At 51.9% G+C, this 23,881-nt stretch overlaps 4 protein-coding genes across 24 annotated transcripts in view; 3 read left to right on the top strand and 1 right to left on the bottom strand.

Annotated features, from left to right (window-relative positions):
* PTMS (parathymosin) overlaps positions 1–23,881 on the bottom strand; it is a 251,995-nt gene that overhangs the window by 3,642 nt on the left and 224,472 nt on the right. For 12 of the 19 annotated variants that reach the window (XM_050747531.1, XM_050747524.1, XM_050747523.1 and 9 more), the window contains exon 2: positions 582–975. In XM_050747531.1, coding sequence (XP_050603488.1) covers positions 582–626 — 45 coding nt within the window. In that variant the 5' untranslated portion in view covers positions 627–975. Of the gene's footprint in view, positions 1–581; positions 976–1,803; positions 2,324–2,537; positions 2,554–2,766; positions 2,856–4,067; positions 4,072–13,965; positions 13,970–14,223; positions 14,228–23,881 lie in introns of those variants that run through there. The other 7 variants (XM_050747522.1, XM_050747536.1, XM_050747527.1 and 4 more) reach the window with 7 other exon arrangements.
* ING4 (inhibitor of growth family member 4) overlaps positions 1–23,881 on the top strand; it is a 132,658-nt gene that overhangs the window by 7,374 nt on the left and 101,403 nt on the right. The window lies entirely within an intron of this gene.
* PIANP (PILR alpha associated neural protein) overlaps positions 1–23,881 on the top strand; it is a 259,612-nt gene that overhangs the window by 178,920 nt on the left and 56,811 nt on the right. The gene's annotated exons all lie outside the window — the stretch shown is intronic.
* MLF2 (myeloid leukemia factor 2) lies at positions 14,870–19,959 on the top strand. 3 transcript variants are annotated; one of them, XM_050747510.1, is made up of 8 exons: positions 14,870–15,051; positions 15,625–15,702; positions 15,931–16,060; positions 16,313–16,348; positions 17,219–17,272; positions 17,679–17,807; positions 17,976–18,135; positions 18,991–19,207. In XM_050747510.1, the coding sequence occupies exons 2-8, from the start codon at positions 15,653–15,655 to the stop codon at positions 19,176–19,178; spliced, it is 747 nt and encodes a 248-aa protein (XP_050603467.1). In that variant the 5' UTR covers positions 14,870–15,051; positions 15,625–15,652; the 3' UTR covers positions 19,179–19,207. The 3 variants fall into 3 exon arrangements, with proteins under 3 accessions (XP_050603467.1, XP_050603468.1, XP_050603469.1); XM_050747511.1 differs by lacking the exon at positions 14,870–15,051 and adding an exon at positions 15,064–15,248 and having other exon boundaries at positions 18,991–19,202; XM_050747512.1 differs by lacking the exons at positions 14,870–15,051; positions 15,625–15,702; positions 15,931–16,060 and adding an exon at positions 19,424–19,959 and having other exon boundaries at positions 18,991–19,203.

Here is a 23,881-nt window from a genome sequence, read left to right as displayed (position 1 = left end):
TGTGGGAAAGGGACGATGAAGAAAAAATAAAGCTGAAAGCCAGCTGAGGGGAGGGAACGAGAAAACAGAGGCAGCCGCCGTCCGGGGAGAGAAGCGAGCGACGGTCGGGCCGCGGGGAGGGGCCGGGAGGAGTAGCCTCCAGGGAGAGTCCTGTTTACACTTGAGGATCTCAAACCGCTTAGCGAGGAAAGGTGAGGTCGGGTTGCAAGGAGAGACGCGGCAGCGGGGCGCAGGGAGGGGGCGCGGCAAAGTGAGACTCGGGGCGTTGGGACGGAAAGCCGGACGGGATCCGGTCAGCGAGGTGGGGCCGAAGAGGGGTGGGGACGGCTGCGGGGGCCGGCGCGACCGGAGCGGCGAGGCCGGGCGCCGTGGTGCGCGCAGGGCAGCTAGAGGGCGCTGGCGCTAGCCGCGCGGAGCCGGGAAGGCAGCTCCGGGCCGGGGAGCGGTGGGAGGGCGCAGTGGGGTCCGCCAGGACCCGGGCGCGAGGGCCGCGCGGGGCCGTCGGGGGCGACCCGGGGCGGAGGACCGCGCCGGGCCCCAGGGCCACGCGAAGTCCGGGCCGCCGCTGCCCCCGCCCGTACCTTGGCGCTCAACTCGGCCGCTGCCTCCACGCTTTTCTCCGACATGGTGCCGGTGCCGGGGCCGGGGCCGGGGCTGGCGGGGAGCCGGGGTCCCGGAGCCGAGACGGAGGGGCCCTGGACGGCGGAGGGTGGCCGCGGCCGGAACCTGGCGCGGTGGCGGCGGCGGCGGCGACAGCGGCAGCGGCGGCCGCTCGGCAAGCTGGGTCTCTGGAAGAGGCGGCAGAGGCGCGCGGGGTGGGGCGGGGGTGGGTCTGGAGCGGAGACCCGCAGGGCTGCGGCCGTCCGGAGGGCGGGCGGAAGGGCGGTGCAGGCGGTGGCCGGCGCGCTCGGCCGCGGTCGCTCGGTCCCGGGCTTGCCACCCCCGCACCAGCAGAGCTGCCGCCGACCAGCCGCTGCCGCCCCCGGGAAGGGAACCCGCTTATAAGGCGGCGCTGCCCGACGGGAGGGGCTTCCCAGGGGTGGGGCAGGCGGGAGCGGGGAGGAGAGGAGAGGGGAGGGGGATGAAAGAGGAGGTTGGAGAGGTGGGGATAGGAGGATGAAAGCGAGGGGAGGGAGAGCTAGAGAGTCGGGAGGGAGGACGAGACCAGGAGGGGGAAATGGAGAGACTGACGGCCGCGGAGAAAGAGTGGGGCGAGGAGGTGGGAAGGGGTGGGGTTCCTGCGGGGAGGCACCTTTCCAAATCCCAACCTACTGCCTGCGAATGTGGAGTCTGGCTTTTGGGGGCGGACTGGAGAGGTGGCCAGAATCCTACTGACCCCAAAAAAAGCCCTGGGATTTTGTCAAAGGGTGGGGTGAGGGGAGCAGATGGGAAGATAGGGCAGGTATTTGAGAAACCAAAAGCTTAAAGAAGAGGAATAGGGTTCGGGCGCTCCTTCCACACCACGCCGGATTTCCCCCTCTCATCCTCCATCCACATTCTCTGGATGGCCTTGAGGGATGGGAGGGCAGAAAGGGCGGCCCAGCCTTCCCTCCCGCCAGATTGACACTTGTGACCCTTGCCGGGTGCCTGCCTTCCTGTCCCCGTGCTGTGAGCTGGAGGGAGTCAGGCCCCTGGTCTCCTTTGCTTCCAGCTCTCCTCCATCTTCTACCTCTCTTATTCGCCTGTCACCTCACTTTTATTCGCCTGGTCCTTCTATTTCTCTTCATCTGTCCTCAGTCATCTGTACCCAGACCCCTCCCTCACAACCAATTATAACTCGAATCGCTCCCATTCTTCTCTCACCTCTTCTCCACTCCTTACTGACCCTCTTCTGCCCTTACACCTCTGGTCTCTTTCCCTACCTTTCCCAGACAACCCTACTCTTGTCTTATCTGAGTCAGGCACCTGGCCCTCTATTCTTGGCTGGCTTTCCTCAACTCCTCTTTCTGTCCTCATTTTTTACATTTGCCGTCCGTTAGCTTTTCTCATTCCTCTGCTGCCATCTTCCCTAGCCTTTCTGGGTTATATTTGCCTCCTTTGCAAATATAATACAGGTCCAGGTCTGGAGTTCCAGCCCCACCCTATTCCAGACATCCTCAGCTCCTCGCCCTCAATCTCGGTATCTTTGAGTCATTTTGAAAAGCTTGGGATTTCAGAAGGGAACAGGGGCTGGGTTGTGTATTAAAGGTCAGGAAGGTGGACGGGGTGGAAGGCTGGGGTTTGGAAAAAGTCCTTTGGTGTGCGTGCACTCCTATATTTGTCTGTCATTATCATTATTCCTCATCTTATTTTCATTTTATTAATAAAAAACCATTTTGATGATCATTATCATTATTTTGTGTTGGAGTACTTAAATACACCATCTTTTGGCCCCTTGATGTACACGCCTCCCAGTTTCTCTTTCTGACTTTTCTATCAATATTTCATTCTCAGTCTCCTCAAAAATCTTGGGGCCCCACCCAGGATTTTTCCTTGCCGGACTCTATCTTTTCTGAGATCTTTCCATGTCCCTCTCTCAATCTGTTTCTCTGACTCACTGGCTGATGTCTTCAGCCGTCTCTCACCATCTCCATCTCTGTACTCCTCTTGCTTCATTTATCTCCCTCTCCTCGATCCTTTGCTACTCCCCCCCCCAACCAACCCAGTCTCCCAGTCTCGCTCCCTCCCCATCAGGCTGTTTCCTCTCCCTCCCGCCTTCCTTTCCTCTTCCCTCCACTCCACCTCCCAGCCCCGCCTGCTGTCTCGGACACCCTGCTGGGCTCTTACCCTGTTGCCCTGGTAACCGCCCCCCACTCCGGTCACCTCCACTCCCCTCCCCCCTCCAATCACCGCCACCAACAACCTCCATCCACCTTCCTCCTATTTTTCCTGACAGCCAATAGAAACCCTGTTGCCAGGTGGAATGCTCATTTGAATCAGCCAATCCAGAAGCCTAACTGCTTGCCCTGCCTTATATGGGGATGTGAGATGGGCCACTCCCCCAACTCCAGCCCCACAGGGGACCAGCCCCTCCAGTGTCCCTTCTCCCCGCCCTAAAGAGAGGCTGGGACACTCCCTCTCACCCTTCCATAAGGGGCCTGGCCTCCCACTTCTCTAACTGGGACCACCAGGGTTAGCGTGGGCTGTGGGCCGGACTGTGGGCTGGGCCTCAGGGCTGGGGGTGGGAATGAGGTGTGATTAGGGAAGGGGAGGCGGAGGGAGCCGGGAATTTTGCCCAGGGAGGGGTGTCTGGGAGCAGAGGCAGCTGCAGTGGAAAATTCCAGAGAGATGGAGAGGCAGAGAATGGGAATCCTGCCCCAAAGCCCAAGGGAGTGCCTTGAGAATCTAAGAGCTTGGACACTAGGGTCCGAGGGACCCCAGGGAAAAGGTCTAGGAAGCTGGAGGCCTGGATCGAATTCCTTTCCTGCGTGGATGAAGCATCCTTTAGCCTTCTCTCTCTGGTTGGACAACAAGCCAGTCTTCTGAAGTCTTGGCTTCATGAGAAAGAAGCTGGAAGTGAGACTTGGGATGAATGTGGAGTGAGTGGGATCTGAAAGCCACCCGACAGTCCTAGGGGTTAGCCTCAAGCCTCTGGGGCCAACGGTCTTAAATGCCTGTGTTTGCTTTTCTCCATGGAACTATTTCTGAGGCTTTGTGGAGGCTTGCCTATTCCTAGAATTACCTTACTCTACAGTCCAATTGAGAATTTCTCCCACTAGTTGAATGGGGGAAACATGTGCTTCTTACACATTTTCTGAAAGTGGGAAAAAAGTGACCAGGTGAGAACAACGAAGGTCTGAGCCCCCCGGAAACGATGACTTCTGGCCTGACATCCTAGAAATTTACCTTGATACCATGTGTGGGAAGTGTTCAATTCTAGTTATTTCCATGTCATTCTTGGTGAATTCTTCCCCCTCTCCAGCTTCCTGGATTTTTTTCAGTGTGCCTATTTCTCCTATTGGTTAAGGGGTAAGGAAGGCCTAGTTATCATTCAAGGCCTTGGAAGACAGACTTGAAAGTTGGGGGAGTTATCTTCACTCCTTGTTTTACTTTATCCCCCTTCCATTCCCAGTGACCTCATTTTCTATCCCCCATTTCCCCCATTTTCCTTTGCTTTTTTTTTTTTTTTTTCCCAATCTAAAACTTTTCAAAATGAAAGTCAGTGGAGAGTTGAAAGGAGATGGAGTCCTAGAGGAAGACCTAAATTAGCCTAACTTCGATCATGTTTTTTTATTGTTGTTGTTTTGAGACAGAGTCTCACTCTGTCAAACAGGCCGGAGTGCAGTGGCACAATCTCCACTCACTACAACCTCTGCCTCCTGGGTTCAAGCAATTCTCATGCCTCAGCCTCCCAAGCAGCTGGGATTACAATCGTGCACCACCACACCTGGATAATTTTGTATTTTTAGTAGAGATGGAATTTCACTATGTTGGCCAAGCTGGTTTCCTGACCTCAGGTGATCTGCCCACCTCGGCCTCCCAAAGTGCTGGGAGTTCAGGCATGAGTCATCACACCCGGCCGGATCATGTTTGAGTGTGTTACCTCCACGAGTGTTAAGAATAAGGAGAGATCATCTTCCAAGCAACACTAAGGCATATCCATCATGCGTCCCATCTCCGTGGGTACTCCCTTTCTGGAATGCCTCCCTGATTCCTCCTGACTTTGCAGACCCTTATCCATTTTTTCCATATGTTGTTCTCAACACCAAATCGCCTTCCTTGGTCTTCCACCCATACTGATGTCTCCTATGGCATAGTATCTAGCACCACACCAGGCACAAACAAGAAAGCTCAATAAACCACATATTTCCGAGCCCAGAAGCACCATTTTGGACTCAATCTGACAGCTCTCTCAGCCTTCTTCAAAGAGGCTGGGAAAACACAACATGCTGCCGGGATACTGGCTTCCCTCTGTCTGACTTGAGATCTTCCCAGTAACTACTGATGTCCTGGTTGGAAATCTCTTTTATGTTTTGAACATCACAACCAAAGTTTCTGTGGCTTTCCTACTTTTCTCCATGAACTTTCTCCCCAGTAAAAAAAGAATGAGTTTCACCTTTGTACCTCTCCTTCAGATTATTATATTTATTTATTTATTTATTTATTTATTTATTTATTTATTTATTTTGAGACAGGGTCTCACTCTTTCACCTGGACTGAGCACAGTGGCAGGATCTCAGCTTGCTGCAACCTCTGCCTCCAGAGGCTCAAGTGATCCTCCCACCTCAGCCTCAGCAGCTAGGACTAGAGGCGCCCCACCACACCTGGCTAATTTTTTTTATTTTTCGTAGAAATGGGTGTTCACCATGTTGCTCAGACTGGTCTCGAACTCCTGGGCTCAAGCGATCCACCCACCTCAGCTTCCATTACAGGCGTGAGCCACCAAGTGGGCCCTTCTTCAGAATCTTTACTGGCTTTTCTTATTCCCCCTGCCCTCCTTCGTGACTGTCTTTGCCTTTTTTTTTTTTCTTTTTTTGAGACAGAATCTTGCTCTGTCCCCCAGGCTGGAGTGCAGTGACGCGATCTCGGCTCACTGTAACCTCTGCCTCCCAGGTTCAAATGATCCTCCTGCGTCAGCCTCCCAAGTAGCTGGGATTACAGGCGCCTGCTACGGCGCCCAGCTAATTTTTGTATTTTTAGTCGATATTGGGTTTCACCATCTTGGCCAGTCTAGTCTAAAATTCCTGACTTCATGATTCACCTGCATTGGCCTCCCAAAGTGGTGGGATTACGGGTGTAAGCTACTACACTCGGCCTCACCTTTGCTTTTATACCTAGAATAGTTTGCTATTGCCTGACCCTCCCTGTCCTGCCTTCAATTTTTCCCCCACATTCACTCTTCAACATGTCTTCATGGGCGTTCAACAAAGTCCAGAAGGAAGGCAACATTATGGGTGCTTTCCAGCTCTGTCCAACAAAACTTTCTGTGATGATGGAAATGTTCTTTATCTACACTTTCCAATACAGTAGCCAATAGTCCTGTGTGGTTACTGAACACTTGAAAATGTGGCTAGTGCAACTGAGGAACTGAATTTTTTTTTTAAGTTTTTTTGTTTTGTTTTGTTGTTGTTTTTTTGTTTTTGTTTTTGTAGAGATGGAGTCTTGCTCTGTCACCCAGGCTGGAGGGCTGGAGTGCAGTGGCATGATTTCTGCTCACTGCAACCTCTGCCTCCCAAGTTCAAGCAATTCTCCTGCCTCAGCCTCCTGAGTAGCTGGGACTGCAAGCACATGCCGCCATGCCCTGCTAATTTCTTTTGTATTTTAGTAGAGACGAGGTTTCACCATGTTGCGCAGGCTGGTCTCTTAACTCCTGAGCTCAGGCAATCCGCCCACCTTGGCCTCCCAAAGTGCTACGATTACAGGCATGAGCCACCGCACCTGGCCTTTTAATTACATTTATGTATTTATTTATTTTTTGAGACAGAGTCTCGCCCTATTGGCAGGGTGGAGTGCAGTGGCGCGATCTCGGCTCACTGCAACCTCCGCCTCCTGGATTCAAGCAATTCTTCTGCCTCAGCCTCCTGAGTAGCTGGGACTACAGGTGCACACCACCGTGCCCGGCTAATTTTTGTATTTTTAGTAGAGATGGGGTTTCACCATGTTGGCCAGGATGGTCTTGATTTCTTGACCTCGTGATCCCCCCACCTCAGCCTCCCAAAGTGCTGGGATTACAGGCGTGAGCCACCGCGCCTGGCCATTAATTAAATTTAAATAGTTAAATAGCCACATGTGGCTAGTGGGTGGCTATTTTCCCATATAGGACAGCACCACTTTAGACCTTGGCCCTAAACTGCCTCTTTTCCTTTTTTTTTTTTTTTTTTTTTTTTGAGACAGAGTCTTGCTCTGTCGCCCAGGCTGGAGTGCTGTCACGCTATCTCCACTCGCTGCAAGCTCCGCCTCCCAGGTTCACACCATTCTCCTGCCTCAGCCTCCCAAGTAACTGGGACTACAGGCGCCCACCACCACACTCGGCTAATTTTTTATATTTTTTTAGTAGAGACAGGGTTTCACCATGTTTGCCAGGATGGTCTCCATCTCCTGACCTCATGATCCGCCCACCTTGGCCTCCCAAAGTGCTGGAATTACAGGCGTGAGCCACCGTGCTTGGCCTAAACTGCCTCTTTTTCCACCTTTTCAACCTCCATCACCAGTAATCCTTAAGTAGAAAGTCAGGGAGCAACTCTGGCTGCTGTGTTTCAGGTAATCAGGGCCACTGTTGACATATACTTTACCATAGGTGTGTGTTTGTTCAGAGTGTTCACATTTTCACAGATTAAACAGACTGTGGCAGATCCAGGGGATCAGTAAAAATGAAAAGGCAAGGGAAAATGGGACCAGGAGTAACAGCTAAAGACTTGTTTTGCCCAGAAGACTGAGGAAGGGAGGACTTAATGACCAGGAGGAGATGATGACAGTGTCCACGGAACCCTCCCAGGTGACTTCAATCTCAGAGGTCCTGTTCTCTCTTCACAGACTCCCTAAACTATTCCATAAGTTCCACTGCCAACACACACCTCAAACACACTTTTAACTCTCTGGCACTAGCTTCGCTCCAGAGCTCCAGAGTCGTGATTCCAGTTCTGTTCTGTTCAGTTCTCCCCGGATGCAACACAGCTCCTCAGACCTAATTTGTTCCCACTGATACTCCTTTGTGTTTCCTCTTTCAGTTGATGGGACTGCCCTCCACCCATTCATTCCCACCCAGGAGTCATCCTAGACTCCACCTTTTCTTTCCCTCCTCAGATCCCTCATTCCTTGAGTGCCTCCTCTGCTGTCCTAATCCCCGCCCTGCCTCTGCTCAAAGGCTCACTCACTGACTTTAAGCTTAAGCTCCTTAGGGTTTTCAATCATGATTTAAGAATTTTTTTTTTTTTTTTTTTTTTTTTTTACATCTTCAGCACCTATTTCCATACCTGGAATATTGTAGAAGCTCAGAAATGTTTCCTGAAACGCATAAACTGCCTTTCTGCCTAAAATATAAACAGACTATTGTAATTTTCCCTACAGGACAAAGTCTAGAAGCGAATACGGCCCTTCAAGGTCTGATTCCTTTTAACATATGTAGCCTTACCTCACACCGCTACTCCCTCAAAGTTTTGCTTCAGCAATTTTTTTTTTTTTTTCCTGAGACGGAGTGTCGCCCTGTTGCCCAGGCTGGAGTGCAATAGTGCCATCTCAGCTCACTGCAACCTCCACCTTTAGTAGAGACAGGGCTTCACCATGTTGGACAGGCTGGTCTCAAACTCCTGACCTCATGATCTGCCTGTCTTGGCCTCCCAAAGTGCTGGGATTATAGGCATGCGCCACCATGCCCGGCTAATTTTGTATTTTTAGTAGAGATGGGGTTTCTCCATGTTGGCCAGGCTGGTCTCGAACTCCTGACCTCAGGTGATCCACTTGCCTCAGCCTCCCAAAGTGCTGAGATTACAGGCGTGAGTCACTGTGCCTGGCCAGGATGTCTTCTTGAAATGATTAAATAATAATTTGAAACTCCGGTGCTAATGCCAACTAGTACTATTAGCGTATCTACCCAAGATGGTCTAATATCCAATATCTTATAGTCAGACTAGGTATGGAAGTCCCTCATTCCTGTTGTCCACATCGCCTCCTACCTTAGGTGGCTAGCTTCAAGAGATATGTATCCAGGTCAGTTATCCTGGATAGTCACACAGTCAGGAGTTTCCAACCAGTCACTGCTTTAACATATTCTCAAACCACTATTTGTACATATTCAGTACAGTACTTAGCAGTGTAAGCAGTACCCAGGCCAGAAATCCTGGAATCATCCTTGACTCCTCTCTCTCACATTGCATCCATCCGTCAGCAAATTCTGCTAGCTCCATCTTCAAAATACATCCAGAATACGACCGACCCCTTCTCATTGCCTCTACTCCTTCTAACCTGCTCTAAGCCACCATCAGGTCTCATCTGGATTATGGCTACAGCATGCTAATAGGGCTTTCTGTTTCTGCTGTTACCCTCCCCCAACAGTCTGTCCTCCATACAACAGCCAGAGTGATCCTTTCCTAGGTTTTACAAAGGCTTAGAAAGTCCCACATGATCTGGCTTCCTTCTTCCTCGGTGATCTTACCACTGCTCTTTCCTTCTTTCACACGAGTCTAGGCACATTGGCTTCTTGCTGTTCCTTGACCACACTAAACACGCTTCTGCCTTCCTGCATACTTTAGGGCCTTTGCGCTTGCTACCCTTTTTTGTTGTTTATTTATTTATTTTTATTTATTTATTTAGAGATGGAGTCTTGCTCTGTCGCCCAGGCTGTAGTGCAGTGGCTCAATCTCTGGCTCACTGCAAGCTCCGCCTCCCAAGTTCACACCATTCTCCTGCCTCAGCCTCCTGAGTAGCTGGGACTACAGGTGCCCGCCCTGCATCCGGCTATTTTTTTGCATTTTTAGTAGAGACCGGGTTTCACCGTGTTAGCCAGGATGGTCTCAATCTCCTAACCTCGTGATCCGCCCGCCCCGGCCTCCCAAAGTGCTGGGATTACAGGCATGAGCCACCGTACCCAGCCTTTTTGTTGTTTATTTTTTGAGACAGAGTCTCGCTCTGTTGCCCAGGCTGGAATGCAGTGGCGTGATCTCAGCTCACTACAATTTCCACCTCCTGGGTTCAAGCGATTTTCCTGCCTCAGCCTCCTGAGTAGCTGGGATTACAGATGCACACCACCACACCCAGCTAATTTTTGTATTTTTTAGCAGAGACAGGGTTTCACCCTGTTGGCCAGGCTAGTCTCGAACTCCTGGACTCAAGTGATCCACCCACCTGGGCCTCCCAAAGTGCTGGGATTACAGGCATGAGCCACTGCACCCGGCCTGCACTTGCTACTTCTGCCCAGAATGCGCTCATCCTAGCTGCTTCTCTCACCTTGTTCAGGCCTCTGCTTAAATGTCACTTCATCAGTGAGGCCCCTATATCAAAAGCAACCACTGCCTGCCTCCCAGCTTGCCTGCCTGTCCTCTATCCCCATTCTACCTTGCTTTATTTTTCTATCATTACCGTATCTCCAGAACCATGAACAGTACTTGACAGAGTAGGCATTCGGTACATATTTGTTGAATGAATGTGGCTATATATATATATATATAAGCTGAAAAGCTGACTTTTAAAAAAATGCTCTCAAGTCACTTTTCTATCTCACTGAGTTGGCATCCCCTCGCTCTACCTGGGGGCACCTTAGCGCTGTTTTTTATTTTTTTTAATTTTTATTTATTTTTATTTTTTTATTTTTTGTTTTTTGAGACGGAGTCTCGCTCTGTCGCCCAGGCTGGAGTGCAGTGGCGCGATCTCGGCTCACTGCAAGCTCCGCCTCCTGGGTTTACGCCATTCTCCTGCCTCAGCCTCCTGAGTAGCTGGGACTACAGGCGCCCGCCACCGCGCCCGGCTAATTTTTTGTATTTTTAGTAGAGACGGGGTTTCACCGTGGTCTCGATCTCCTGACCTTGTGATCCGCCCGCCTCGGCCTCCCAAAGTGCTGGGATTACAGGCGTGAGCCACCGCGCCCGGCCAGCGCTGTTTTTTATAGTTCATCTCCCTCCCCCAACACAAATGCACATCACATCCACACACACTCAGCCACACCCGCTCATGCTGCTCAGGCAAAAAAACTCAGTCTCCCCTCATTCCTTCATCACTCCTCCAGCCTCCTTCCACTCTCATCTCCAGCAGTCCTGGGATTGCTCCAGAGACATGACCTCACATCTGAAGAGAGGACTCCTTTTTCCATGAAGTCCATTAAGTACCCTCTCAAGGACTTCATGACTTGGCTCCATCAGATACAACAGTGAACGTAGGAACTTTGTTTCTCTTCCTTGCCAACAATCCTTATCTGCCTTATATTGAGCCTCACCCCTGGCAGGGCCTGCTCTGCCTTCTACATCTCACCTATGGGACACTGCTCACCACAGCTCACTGGACAGAAAGGAAAGGAAAGAGAAAAGAGAAAAGAAAAAGGAAAGGAAAGCGAGTGAAAGGAAGGAAGGAAGGAAGAAAGGAAGGAAGGAAGGAAGGGAGGGAAGGGAAGGGAAGAGAAGGGAAGGGAAGGGAAGGAGGGCACGAGGGCCAGGTGTGGTAGCTCACGCCTGTAATCCCTACACTTTGGGAGGCCAAGGCAGGCGGATCACCTGAAGTCAGGAATTCGAGACTAGCCTGACCAACATGGACAAAACCTATCTCTACTAAAAATACAAAATTAGCCAGGTGCGGTGGCACGTGCCTGTAATCCCAGCTAGTTGGGAGGCTGAGGCAGGAGAATCACTTGAACCCAACCTGGGAGGCGGAGGTTGCAGTGCACTGAGATCATGCCATTGCACTCCAGCCTGGGCAACAAGAGCAAAACTCTGAAAAAAAAAAGAAAAAAAAAAAAAAAGGAAGGAAAGTAGGAGAGAAAGAAAGAAAGAGAGAGAGAGACAAAGAAAGAAAGAAAGAAAAAAAGAAAGAAAAGAAAGAAAGAAAAAAAAAGAAAAAAAAGAAAAAGAAAAAAAAAGAAAGAAAGAGAAAGAGAGAGAGAAAGCGGGGAGGGAGGAAGGGGGAGGGAGGGAAAAGAGAAGAGGGAGGGAGGAAGAGAGAGAGGAAGAGAGTGAAGGAGAGGAGAGAAAAGGAAATGAAGGAGAGGGAGAGACCGGGAGAAGGAAGACAGACACAAACTCTGGTTACTTGCAAAGTTACATCCCTTTAATTCCTGGAGTAGACAACTGCCTATATGGTATGTCTCCAACAACTCTGAAAATGGGCTCTTGCATTTCCTTTTTCATCCTCACCTGTTCAAGAGTTTTTTTCTTTCTTTCTTTTTCTGTTTTAGAGACATGGCCTTGCTCTGTCGCCCAGGCTGGAGTGCAGTGGTGTAATTATGGCTCAAGCAATCCTCCTACCGCAGCCTTCCAAGTAGCTGGGACTACAGGCACACGCCACCACACCTGGCTAATTTTCTTTACTGAAGAGACAAGGTCTCACTACGTTGTCCAGGCTGGTCTCCAACTCCAGGGCTCAAACAAGACTGCTGCCTTGGCTTCCCAAAGTGTTGGAATTACAGGTATGAGTCACTGTGCCTGGCCAACAATTTCCTTTTTTCTTTTTTTTTTTGAGACAGAGTCTTGCTCTGTTGCCCAGCCTGGAGTACAGTGGCAAGATCTCAGCTCATTGCAACCTCTGCTGCTGGGTTCAAGCGATTCTCGTGCCTCGGCCTCCCAAGTAGCTGGGAGTACAGGCACCCACCACCATGCCCAGCTAATTTTTTTGTATTTTTAGTAGAGATGGGGTTTCACCATGTTGGCCAGGCTAGTCTTGAACTCCTGACCGCAAGTGATCCGCCCACCTCAGCCTCTCAAAGTGCTGGGATTACAGGCATGAGCCACCACGCCTGACCAGCAGATTCTTAAGTTTTGGAAGGAAGAAGAGAAAGGGCTCTAGGCACCTAAAGGCAGTAGGTAAAGGACAGCAAGTGGCTGGGTGCGGTGGTTCGTGTCTGTAATCCCAGCACTTTGGGAGGCCAAGGTTAGGCAGATCACTTGAGCTCAGGAGTTTGAGAGGCCAGCCTGGGCAACATGACGAAACTCCCCATCTCTACAATTTAATTAAAAAAAAAATAAAAGGATAACAGGTAACCAAAAAAGAAAAAGGTGGCTACAAGATTGTATGCCTTCAATTGGCAGAGACTGTGTCTTATACTTTTGTATGTATGCTTAATACAACGTACCTAGGATAGTGCCAGGCCTCATTAAGCATTTGTTTTTTATTTTTTTGGAACAAAGTCTCGTTGTATCCCCCAGGCTAGAGTGCAATGGTGTGATCTCGTCTCACTGCAACCTCCACCTCCCAGGATCAAGTGATTCTCCTGCCTCAGCCTACTTGTGGGATTACAGGTGCTTGCTACCACGCCCGGCTAATTTCTGTTTTTGTTGTAGTTGTTGTTTTGAGCCGGAGTCTCACTCTGTCGCCTAGGCTGGAGTGCAGTGGCGCAATCTTGGCTCACTGCAACCTCCATCTCCTGGGTTCAAGCGATTCTCCTGCCTCAGCCTCCTGAGTAGCTGGGATTACAGACATGTGCCACCATGCCTAGCTAATTTTTGTATTTTTAGTAGAGACTGGATTTCACCTTGTTGGTCAGGCTGGTCTCGAACTCCTGACCTCGTAATCTGCCCGCCTCGGCCTCCCAAAGTGCTGGGATTACAGGCATGAGCCACCGTGCCAGGCCTTAAACATTTGTTGATTGGCTGGACAATAAAGAACTTGCTTTAGAAGGAGGAGAGGACAAAAAAAAAAAAAAAAAAAAAAAAAAAAGGAATGGATAGGGTATCTTTAGTTAAGTTTCAGCCACAGAACCTTTACTGGGACAACTCTTGATCACATGTCAAACTGCTTTCATTTGGGGCAAGAGGATAAGGGGAAGTTGCATGGTGGAATGTGCAGAGATAGAGCATCTGGAAGATAAAAGATTTTACTAAGTATCTTCCCCAGAAACAGCAATGAAAAACAAATTTACTTTTATTCTGTCTCTGTTTTCCTCTGACTTGCCAGTCTGCCAGCTTGTATCTTAACTATCTGTCTCTGCTCCCTGTCTCTATTATTGTTTTTTCCTCTTTAATAATGATCAAGTCCAAAGAAACCTGAGAAGCCCTGTTCCTAGCACCTTTTCCTGAGTTACCAGGAACCCCCTCTTTCTCCCCCAGGGAATTATCGGGAACAAGTCTTTCTCATTGGGTCAGACTCCACACAGCACTAATATGGCTAAAAGCCAGAGTAAAGAACCAGGGAAAGCTGGAGTTTGGATGAGTCTGGTTAAAGTCCATCCTAGACAGTCCAAATGCCCTGACCCCAAAGGGGAGGGCCCTTCTCTCCAGCAGAGCCAGATTTTATGCAAGACATTTAGTATGTCAAAGGATCAGTCTCTGGCCTTGGAGGCAGGTGTCCTGGGCCCCGTTTTAGCTCCTCCCCTGGGTGATCCAGGTTAACTGAGCTCTCCACTCCTTTCTTCCCCCAAACTTTAGACCTTTGACCTAAGAAAGCAAGCAAGAAAGGTCAGTGCAGGACTGGGAGCTCTTGAGGACGCAAGAATTAGAGTAAAAGGAAAGGGAGAGTGGCATTAAACTAATAGATTTCAGAACTGTAGCCTTTCCCCAGTCCAACCCTTCACAGTTGGGTAATGGGGGAGGGCTCCAGGTCCCTCTCCAATGCCAGTTCTCAAGGGCCTCGGGTTCCAGCCTGGCCAAGGAGCGCCATCTGGCGGCCAACCCCCCAACCTGGATTCTCTGCCCCATCCGACTTTCCGAAGCCCGAACTAGATCTGGGCTGGAGAGTGTCACCTCCTCCTCTGCGTCACTCCGGGGACTCCGCCCTGCCAGGAACGCTCCTCCTCAAGCGGGGACAGGCCCAAGCGACTCCCCGGCAAGAAAACTGCCCATCCTCCCTCCAGGGTAGACTGCTTTTCCACTAGAGTCTGCTTAAAGCTCCCCCAAGGCATCCGCCCCGCCTCGTCGCCCACAGAGAGCCCGTCTCTCCCCGAGGGGCATCTGCCCCTAGTCCTCCAGTTTCCCCCGGAGGAGGGAGAGGGAACGTGCTGCACAGCGCCCCCAAGTTCAACCCCCAACTCGGTCCCTCCCGAAGAATGGATTCCTCTTCTCCTTCTCCTCCCCAGCCTTATAGGAGCCTCTTCCAGTCCACAGAACCCAAATCCAGGTTACTAATGAGTTCCCCTTCCTCGTGGCCAGGTGAACCCTCTCGACCTCAGGTTCCGCTCGCCTGAGCTTGGCCCATGGCCCCGCCGCCCCTGGGACTCGGCCCCAGCCTTCTCACCACCCACGCCAGTGGGCGGGGCTCCCACGGTCCGGCCCCGGGTGGGCGGTTCCATCGTGACGTCACTTCCGCCCGGGCCTGGCCTAGGTTCGGGCTCCGTGGGCCGAAGGGGGGGTACGGAGGTGGCAGCGGTGGGAGGAGGCGGCGTGGAAGGCCGAGGAGCTCGAGCCCGGACCAATCCCCGCGTTCTGGGCCACGACCCTGACCCTGCAGCGCACCGGGAAGCGAAACCGGCCGGATGGGCCGCTGAGCCCGAATCGGGCACTGGTGAGGCTCAGGCAGAGCGGGCAGCGTTGAACGGGAGCGGGCCCGCGGGGCTGCAGGGTCTGGGAGCCCGGGATGCGGGCTGGGGAGACGAGAGGCTCAGGCCTACCTCTTCGGCTCACCCGGTGGGGAGGCGGGAGCTGGAGGAGCCGCAGACAGGCGCGGGGGTCTTAGTGAGGCCCGCCTGGGGGAGGCCTGGTGTAAGGAGGGGGCGGGGTGGCTGGGGTCATTAATGGGGCGGAGGACCGGCACTTGGGATTTTCGTCTAGAACGGTGGCGGCGGGGGAGGAGGGGAGAGTATGCTACCGGCCAGAGCTTTGGGAAGAGGATGGCTCTGAGTGGGGGAGGGAAAAACCGAGAGGCTTGGAAAATTTTTCCGTGGCCCTAATTGAGAGAGAGGTTTGAAGAGCCCTTACCTCCTTAGAGGGTTGTGCGGAACACTGGAGTAGGGTCTCCCTGGAGTTTAGGGGGTCAGTTACAGCGTTTGGAAAGGACAGTGCTCTGAGAGTCCCTACACTGAGTGGGTGTGCAAAACCCTGGCCACCTCCAAGTATCTGAGCTTCCACATGTTTCCAGTGTGGAGCCCCCTGGAGCTGAGATCAGGATGTTCCGCTTCATGAGGGATGTGGAGCCTGAGGATCCCATGTTCCTGATGTGAGTATTCCCTCCCCCTCAAGCTTCCCACTCCAGGTCTCTCAGCAGTTTAGGCAGACGTCGGGGTTTCCATTGCTGGGAATGGTTGGAACTGGCTGGATACCCAGCTTCTACCTAGCAGGAAGTAGGCATCGGTGCCACTGTTGCTCTGTGCGTATTTTTTGCAGGGTGGTGGAGGGATTAACAGTTTGGCGCTTCTGCCATCCATACTATGTGCTCACTCCACAGGGATCCATTTGCTATTCACCGTCAGCATATGAGCCGTATGTTGTCAGGTGGCTTTGGATATAGCCCCTTCCTCAGCATCACAGATGGCAACATGCCAGGGACCAGGCCTGCCAGCCGCAGGATGCAGCAGGTAATGGTACTACGACACACCTGAGACCCAAAGAAAGGTTGGAGGTTGGTTAGGAAAGCACTTTAGTTTTCTTGCACTACAGCCAACTGAGCAAGTGAAGTGCTCTAGGAATGGGGGAAAGGGTCAGGAAAAAGGGCTTTGTGACTCCCTTTTGAGAGGATGGAAAAAAAAAATTGAGGCCATGGGCCTCGTTTGGGATTGTATAGAGATAGGATGTGGTCTGTAATTTCTGTTCCTCATGTGTTCCTGTAGGCTGGAGCTGTCTCCCCCTTTGGGATGCTGGGAATGGTGAGTCTTCATCTCCCCGTGTCCTGCCATCTCAGACACACTCTCTACCCTTAGGTATTATTCCCAAGTGTGCCTTTTAGGAATAGTTTCATGGGTAACCCCAGAATCTTCTCTTTTTATGGCATTCACAAAGCTCTGAGCCTGCTGGCTACTAGGAGCCCTGTGGGTTAAAGGTGTTATTAACTCTCGTTGGGAGGCCGAGATGGATCATCACTTGTGGTCAGGAGTTTTGAGACCAGACTGGCCATCGTGGTGAAACCCCTTCTCTACTAAAAATACCAAAAAAGCCAGGCATGGTGGCACACACCTGTAGTCCCACCTACTCTTGAACCTAGGAAGTAGAGGTTGCAGTGAGCTGAGACTGCACCAGTGCACTCCAGCCTGGGCAACAGAGCCAGACTCCACCTCAAAAAAAGAAGAAAAGACGTTATTAACTCTTGTACTCCTAGAAGTCCATGCTCATTAGGAAGATGTAATTGTCTAGCAAAATTTGTTCTTTGGAGGGGGGAGGCACAGTTAAAGGGCCAACTAGAGATGATTTTTTGGTAGGTTTTAACAATTTCATGCCTTATCTCTTTAGAGTTTAGGATCCATTAACTTTGGCTTGCTTCCTAAAGATGGGGGGAATATAGCAGGCAGGAGAAGGAAAATTGGATCAGAGCAGTCATAGAGATTGAGGAAGGGGTCAGCAGTTTACAGGAAGAGAAACATGAGTATTCTGGTTACGTTAATAGAGAATGAGAAAGAGAACTTGCTAGATGTGAAGAAGAGAAAGGAAGTGTGCAGCCACGTGGGTTGTGGGTTCCTAAACAGGATCAACTCTGAACACTGACTTTGCTTTCCTGACTCTCTTTTCCATCTCTCCTCCAGTCGGGTGGTTTCATGGACATGTTTGGGATGATGAATGACATGATTGGAAACATGGTGAGACTTGCCCCACACCCTTCCCCGGCCTTGCTCTCAGTGATGGCTGACAACACCTTGAATCCTCTAAGGCAAGAGGGAGACAGTATGCTAGTGAAGGGTAAAGTACTGGATACCGTAATTGAACCAGAGAGCCTTGGGACCCTGTATCTGCTGTCATGCCTGCCTGAAGCAGCCAGCAGCAGCACTCTTACGTAGCATACAATTAAGGCTCTGTCTCTTCAGATCCTTCTTGCTCGTGGTTGGACTCAGAGGAATTTGGGAGGGTAATGATGAGGCCTGATGTTTTTTCAGTTCTTGCATTTTGTGAGAAAGATACAGGCTAGAACAGGCAGCTGAAGGGTGAAATCTCTTCACCGGGGGGATGCCTCCCCATTCAGCCCTCTCCTACCTACCCTGTCCTCAGGAACACATGACAGCTGGAGGCAATTGCCAGACCTTCTCATCTTCCACTGTCATCTCCTACTCCAATACGGGTGATGGCGCCCCCAAGGTTTACCAAGAGACATCAGAGATGCGCTCAGCACCAGGCGGGGTGAGTGGGGGGCCCTCCTGTCCCAGAGAAGGGGGGATTGAGTGGCACCGCCAGAAACCCTGGCTGCTTTTTTCCCGATTGGGTTGTGTGTGGTGTGTTTCTCCTGAGATGGTATAGCCAGGGCTTTGGAAGGGGCGGCTGAGTGTGCCATGTTCTGCCTTATCCCAGATCCGGGAGACACGGAGGACTGTTCGGGATTCAGACAGTGGACTGGAGCAGATGTCCATCGGGCATCACATCCGGGACAGGGCCCACATCCTCCAGCGCTCCCGAAACCATCGCACGGGGGACCAGGAGGAGCGGCAGGACTATATCAACCTGGATGAGAGTGAGCCTTCCCTCCCACTTCCTGGCCGGCAGCCCCTAGCCCAGTTCCTGTGGGCTAGGAGACATCCCTAACTCATAAACACTTCTGGGCAAAGCTCTGGATCAGCCCCATATATATATATATATTTTTTTTTCTTTTGAGATGGAGTCTCGCTCTTGTTGCCCAGGTGCCCAGGCTGGAGTGCAGTGCCGCGATCTCAGCTCACTGCAACCTCCGCCTCCCGGGTTTAAGCAATTCTCCTGCCTCAGCCTCCCGAGTAGCTGGGACTACAGGTATGTCTGTATTTTTAGTAGAGACGGGGTTTCACCATGTTGGCCAGGCTGGTCTCAAACTCCTGACCTCAGGTGATCCACCTGCCTCGGCCTCCCAAAGTGCTGGGATTACAGGCGTGAGCCACCGCGCCCGGCTGTCAGCCCCATATTCTTACGCACTCGGAGCCTCCTCCGCTCAGGGGCTGAGTCAGGTGCCGGCGGTGTCTTTGAGAGGGGCCTGCTTGGTCCCTGAAGTTCCGTATTGATAGTGTTACACTCTTCTCCACCTGGATCTGTTTCTTTCTCCCCTCTTTATCTTTTTCAAATCCGCAATTATTAAGTACTTAGTGTGCACACAGGACTATGAACCTGAACTGAAGAAGAATCCCATTCTGATTTCTTCCTCCAGTAGGCCACCTTAGGCCTACCGGTGGCTTCCCGGGATCGTGCAGAAACCAAAGAGCTAAGGGAATTGCCGCCCCACCCACCCCTGCACACACACTCAGCCTTCGCCGCTTTGGCCGGAGAAGCTGTGACTCGCTCGCACATAGGCCTCCAGGAGCCAGGCCGCACACAGGCCTCATGTGGACTCCGTCCCCTCCAGGTGAGGCCGCAGCGTTTGACGACGAGTGGCGGCGGGAGACGTCCCGATTCCGGCAGCAGCGCCCCCTGGAGTTTCGGCGGCTTGAGTCCTCAGGGGCGGGGGGACGAAGGGCGGAGGGGCCTCCCCGCTTGGCCATCCAGGGACCTGAGGACTCCCCTTCCCGACAGTCCCGCCGCTATGACTGGTGAGGGCCCCGGGCCCTCAGCCTCTCTTGTAAGTATCAGGGGTAAGGAGGGCGGGGTGCACCTGCGGATGGTCCTCGGCCGCGAGGCAGGCGCAGTCCAGGCTCCCGCAGGAGCTGCCTTTGATAGTGCGAGTTGGTGTGGAAAGAGAACAATGTTCTCACTGACATAGGCGATTAAACCCCAACTCCTGGCTCTTAACATAAGTTTTTTCTTCCTTTTGATTTGTGCTCCTCTCTTTTCCCCTCCAGGTACAGGCTGAGAGGCTGAGAAATCATCCCCTGAATAACTTTTTCCTCTCTGATTCCCATCCCCAATTTAATATTAAATTAACAGGCAAGCCGGCCCCCACCTCTCCCTGGGGGTCTCAGGGAGAACCTTTCCCTACTTTTTCCTTCTTTAATCCCCTTACCATGATGACTTCGCCTCTGCATCTACTAACTTGATTTTTCATTCTGCTGCTCCATCTTCAAACCCCCTCACCTTTCCCATTCTACTCCTGCCATGCATTGAAGGGTCTTTTGGGGTGAGCTCTGGGTTTAGGGGCCTCCTCCATCCCTCAGCTACCCTGGATCTTTGCCCACCTCTTCCTCAGAGCCCCCACTGAGGGGCCGTAGCCCTGTCTAGGGCTGTGGAAGGAGCAGACTGGTTCCCAACTCTTTCTCCCTACTCCTGCCCACACACATCACCAGAATCTTCCCTAAACCCTTCCCTGCCTTTATTTTTTGATTTGTGCAACTTGTAACTAGGTGTTTATGGAATAAAGGAGAATAGAAAAAAGACCAAATGGGATTCTGGCTGTACTTTTGATCTTTTCCTGTTCAATTCAACCCTCCTGTCTCCTCTGAAGTTATCTTCTCACTTTTCCTCATCTCCACGTGTAGCTTTCGTACCTCAGAGTTCAAGCCCACATCTCTTTGGTGCGGAGAGACCATCAGCACTGGCAGGTGCAGGCCATCAGCACTTGGCTGGGCTAGGCTGGGGCGTGAGAACATGAGCACGTGCCTCGCTGGCTCTCCCCTCACATTCTGCTGTCACTTTTCTCTTCAGGGATGCCTTGGGCATCTCTCATGGGTGCCTGCAGAACTTGCTGCCCCTTGCTCCTTAGGCAGAGTTTCTTTCCTGCACTCTGGGTGGAAACACTTCAGATAACCCTGCACAGGCCTTCAGAGGGGAGGAACTCTGGTCTGCAGCGTTCCACAAACCCTCCACCCACAGTAGTTGAGAATTTGAGCCCAGGGAAGAAGACTAGAGAAGAAAACTTAACCTGGAACCTGAGCATGACTGGAAGGGCATGAGGAGCTCAAATTTCTCAAGACGTTCACTCTTGCTTTGCCCAGCCAAATGGGTCACTCTTTTCCTCTTGGGAACTTACTTAATGATGACAAATGTGTAGGAGAGTCTGATAATGGTTTCCTCTTTATCAAAGTCTTGAGTTCTTTTCAGTTGGGGACATAAAGACACCTAAGGCTCTGGGTCCTCTCAGGGAAGGGAGAATCTTGCCCTGTGTCTCATGGACGAGTAGATTCAAGAGGATAAGGAGCGGCTGAGTGCAGTGGCTCACACCTATAATCCTCGTACTTTGGGAGGCCGAGACGGGCGGATCGGGAGGTCAGGAGATCGAGACCATCCTGGCGAACATGGTGAAACCCTGTCTGTACTAAAAATACAAAAAAATTAGCCGGGCGAGGTGGCGGCGCTTGTAGTCCCAGCTACTTGGGAGGCTGAGGCAGGAGAATGGCGTGAACCCGGGAGGCGGAGCTTGCAGTGAGCCGTGATTGCGCCACTGCACTCCAGCCTGGGCGACAGAGCGAGACTCCATCTCAAAAAAAAAAAAAAAAAAAAAAGGATGAGGATTTGTCCAGTGACTCAACAAGCAGAGAGATAGAGATGAAGTTGAGCTCGGCCAGGCGCGGTGGCTCAAGTCTGTAATACCAGCACTTTGGGAGGCCGAGACGGGCGGATCACGAGGCTAGGAGATCGAGACCATCCTGGCTAACAGGGTGAAACCCCATCTCTACTAAAAAATACAAAAAAACTAGCCGGGCGCGGTGGCAGGCGCCTGTAGTCCCGGCTACTCGGGAGGCTGAGGCGGGAGAATGGCATAAACCCGGGAGGCGGAGCTTGCAGTGAGCTGAGATCTGGCCACTGCACTCCAGCTTGAGCGACAGAGAGAGACTCCGTCTCAAAAAAAAAAAAAAAAAAAAGGAAAAAAAAAGTTGAGCTCAACAACCAGGCACTGGTGTCCTAGTCCAGTGCAGTTACTAAATCCCATTAAGTAGGCTGGTGAAGATGCACGACCAGGTCAAGGGAACCCAGTGGTGAAAGAATCCAGGAATCCGGAAGTCAAACAGGTGTGGATTATTCACCAGCTGGGCTCTGAACTGTGGATGATGGAACTCAGCAGCCATGGTCCTCATCTTTCTTTCTTTTTTTTTTTTTTTTGAGATGGAGTATTGCTCTGTCACCCAGGCAGTGGCGTGATGTCAGCTCACTGCAGCCTCTGCCTCCCCAGTTCAAGAGATTCTCCTGCCTCAGCTTCCTGAGTAGCTGAGACTACAGGTGTGCGCCACCACGCCCAGCTAATTTTAGTGTTTTTAGTAGAGACAGGGTTTCACCATGTTGGCCAGGCTGGTCTTGAACTCCTAGACTCAAGTGATCCACCTGCCTCGGCCTCCCAAAATGCTGGGATTACAGGTATGAGCTGTTGTGCCTGGCTTCATAGCTCTCATCTTTAAGTGTAATCTTGCCCTGTGCAGATAAGCACACGACTGTTTCCTCTGAGAAAGGAGTTTTCTTCACTCGCCTGAGAAGGCAGCAAGGTAACCTGGAATTGAAGGAGCCTCAGTCCTTAGCTCTGCCACTAACAGCCTTGTGGTCTTGGGCAGGTCACTCACCTCCCTGGACCTGAGTTATGTGGGGCCCTTCTAGCCACAAAATATCAGGCCCAGCCTCTCAACCCCGATTTCAGTTCCAGTGCTGCATGCGCAGGTGTAGTCCTGAGTGTGACTGGAGCAGGGTAAGGCTGCCCTGACCTCAGTCCAGGTGAGTCAGTCCAGTGTTTTCAGGGATTCCCCTGTTCAGGTCCCAGCCTTTAGGCATGTGAACTGATTTGTACCCCTGCTCCCTGCTGTAGGGTTTGGACCACCCTTCACCCCAGCCCTTACTCCTAGGGCCTGTGACTAGTTCTCAGCAGGGATATGTTGTGGGAAATGAGGTGTGTGTTAGCATCAGTAGAGTGAGATGCTCAAGAACCAACCCCCAGTGGGGCGCGGTGGCTCATGCCTGTAATCCCAGCACTTTGGGAGGCCGAGGTGGGCGGATCACGAGGTCAGCATATCGAGACCATCCTGGCTAACACGGTGAAACCCCGTTTCCACTAAAAATGCAAAAAATTAGCCAGGCGTGGTGGTGGGCTCCTGTAGTCCCAGCTACTTGGGAGGCTGAGGCAGGAGAATGGTGTGAACCCGGGAGGCGGAGCTTGCAGTGAGCCGAGATCGCGCCACTGCACTCCAGCCTGGGCGAAAGAGCAAGACTCCGTCTCAAAAAAAAAAAAGAACGAGCCCCCTAGCACATCCTGACCTGTCTGCCACTGGGGTAAGGGCCACGGGACAGGAAGAGGAAAGGAACTTTTCCGAGGGACACAGATATTCTACTTCCGGTCAGCTCTCCATCTGGGCCCAGCCTCACACAGCGGCCACCCCTCAGCCACCGGCCCAGCGAATATCCAGAGGACATGGGCAAATGACTCAGGTTATTTTCTCCACCCCAGAACATTACAGGTTGGAAGAGGCTGACACTAGGTGTGTGACTAAGCAGAATAACACAGAGGAGGGAAACAGGCTGGAGACGCACAAGCAAGACCTGGCCCCACCACTCAGCCACACTGTGGGAAAGACTCTTCCTCTCTCGTAACGTCAGTTCCCCACTTTGTCAAATGGACCTTTCTAGGCACTGGTGACTGGATTCATACCTCAGAACTGAGACCCGAGTGAGTGCAGAGAGCGTCTGACACGCGCATGGGATACAAATGACCGTTCCACGCTAGTATGTCTCCCTGGTCACTCTCTCCCTGCCTTGCTCCTTCAGGGTTCTCTGGTGGTCCCTCATCCCCCACTCCATCCTCAGGACCCCTAAAATACTTCCAGACACAACCTGGATCTCATCCTACTGGCCTTGAACAGCCCCCAGCCGTTCACCCTCCCAGCTCCTGGCTATCATCTCTCACTCCCTCCAGACCTCAAAGTAGAAACAAATGTCTGAGGCCACTCTCCCCCTGCCCTGTTTGTGGTTTGGGGTTTTTTCCCCATTCTATTGTAATGGCTTCAGGCCCTAGTAATAATACCCTTTTTCCTCCACCCCCTACCCCATGTCCAAGTTATCTAAACAGGTGACCCAGAGAACCAGGAACTGGCCCACAGGACCCAGAAGTCTGGTCTTGCCACCTGCATATTCCAAGTCCATTTAACTCACATACCTTCCTGCCTTTATGTTCCCAATCCTGGGACTGTCATTCCAGGGGCTGAGGGAACAGCAGGGCTCAAAGATGCCTTCTCTCAGCCCATTCCAGTTGGGCTAGGGGCAAGAAGAAAGCAGTCTCAACCTCTGTCGCTCGTAGACACCACTGGAGTCTTAGGAGAGGCAGGAGACAGGTAGTGCTGCACCAGGACGGGGAGATAAAGATGGGACGGCGAGGCATGGGAGGCACT

Source organism: Macaca thibetana, chromosome 11 (genome assembly GCF_024542745.1).
Source record: "Macaca thibetana thibetana isolate TM-01 chromosome 11, ASM2454274v1, whole genome shotgun sequence".
In the NCBI taxonomy this organism is placed as follows: domain Eukaryota; kingdom Metazoa; phylum Chordata; class Mammalia; order Primates; family Cercopithecidae; genus Macaca; species Macaca thibetana.
This window is presented reverse-complemented; position numbering and strand designations above follow the sequence as displayed.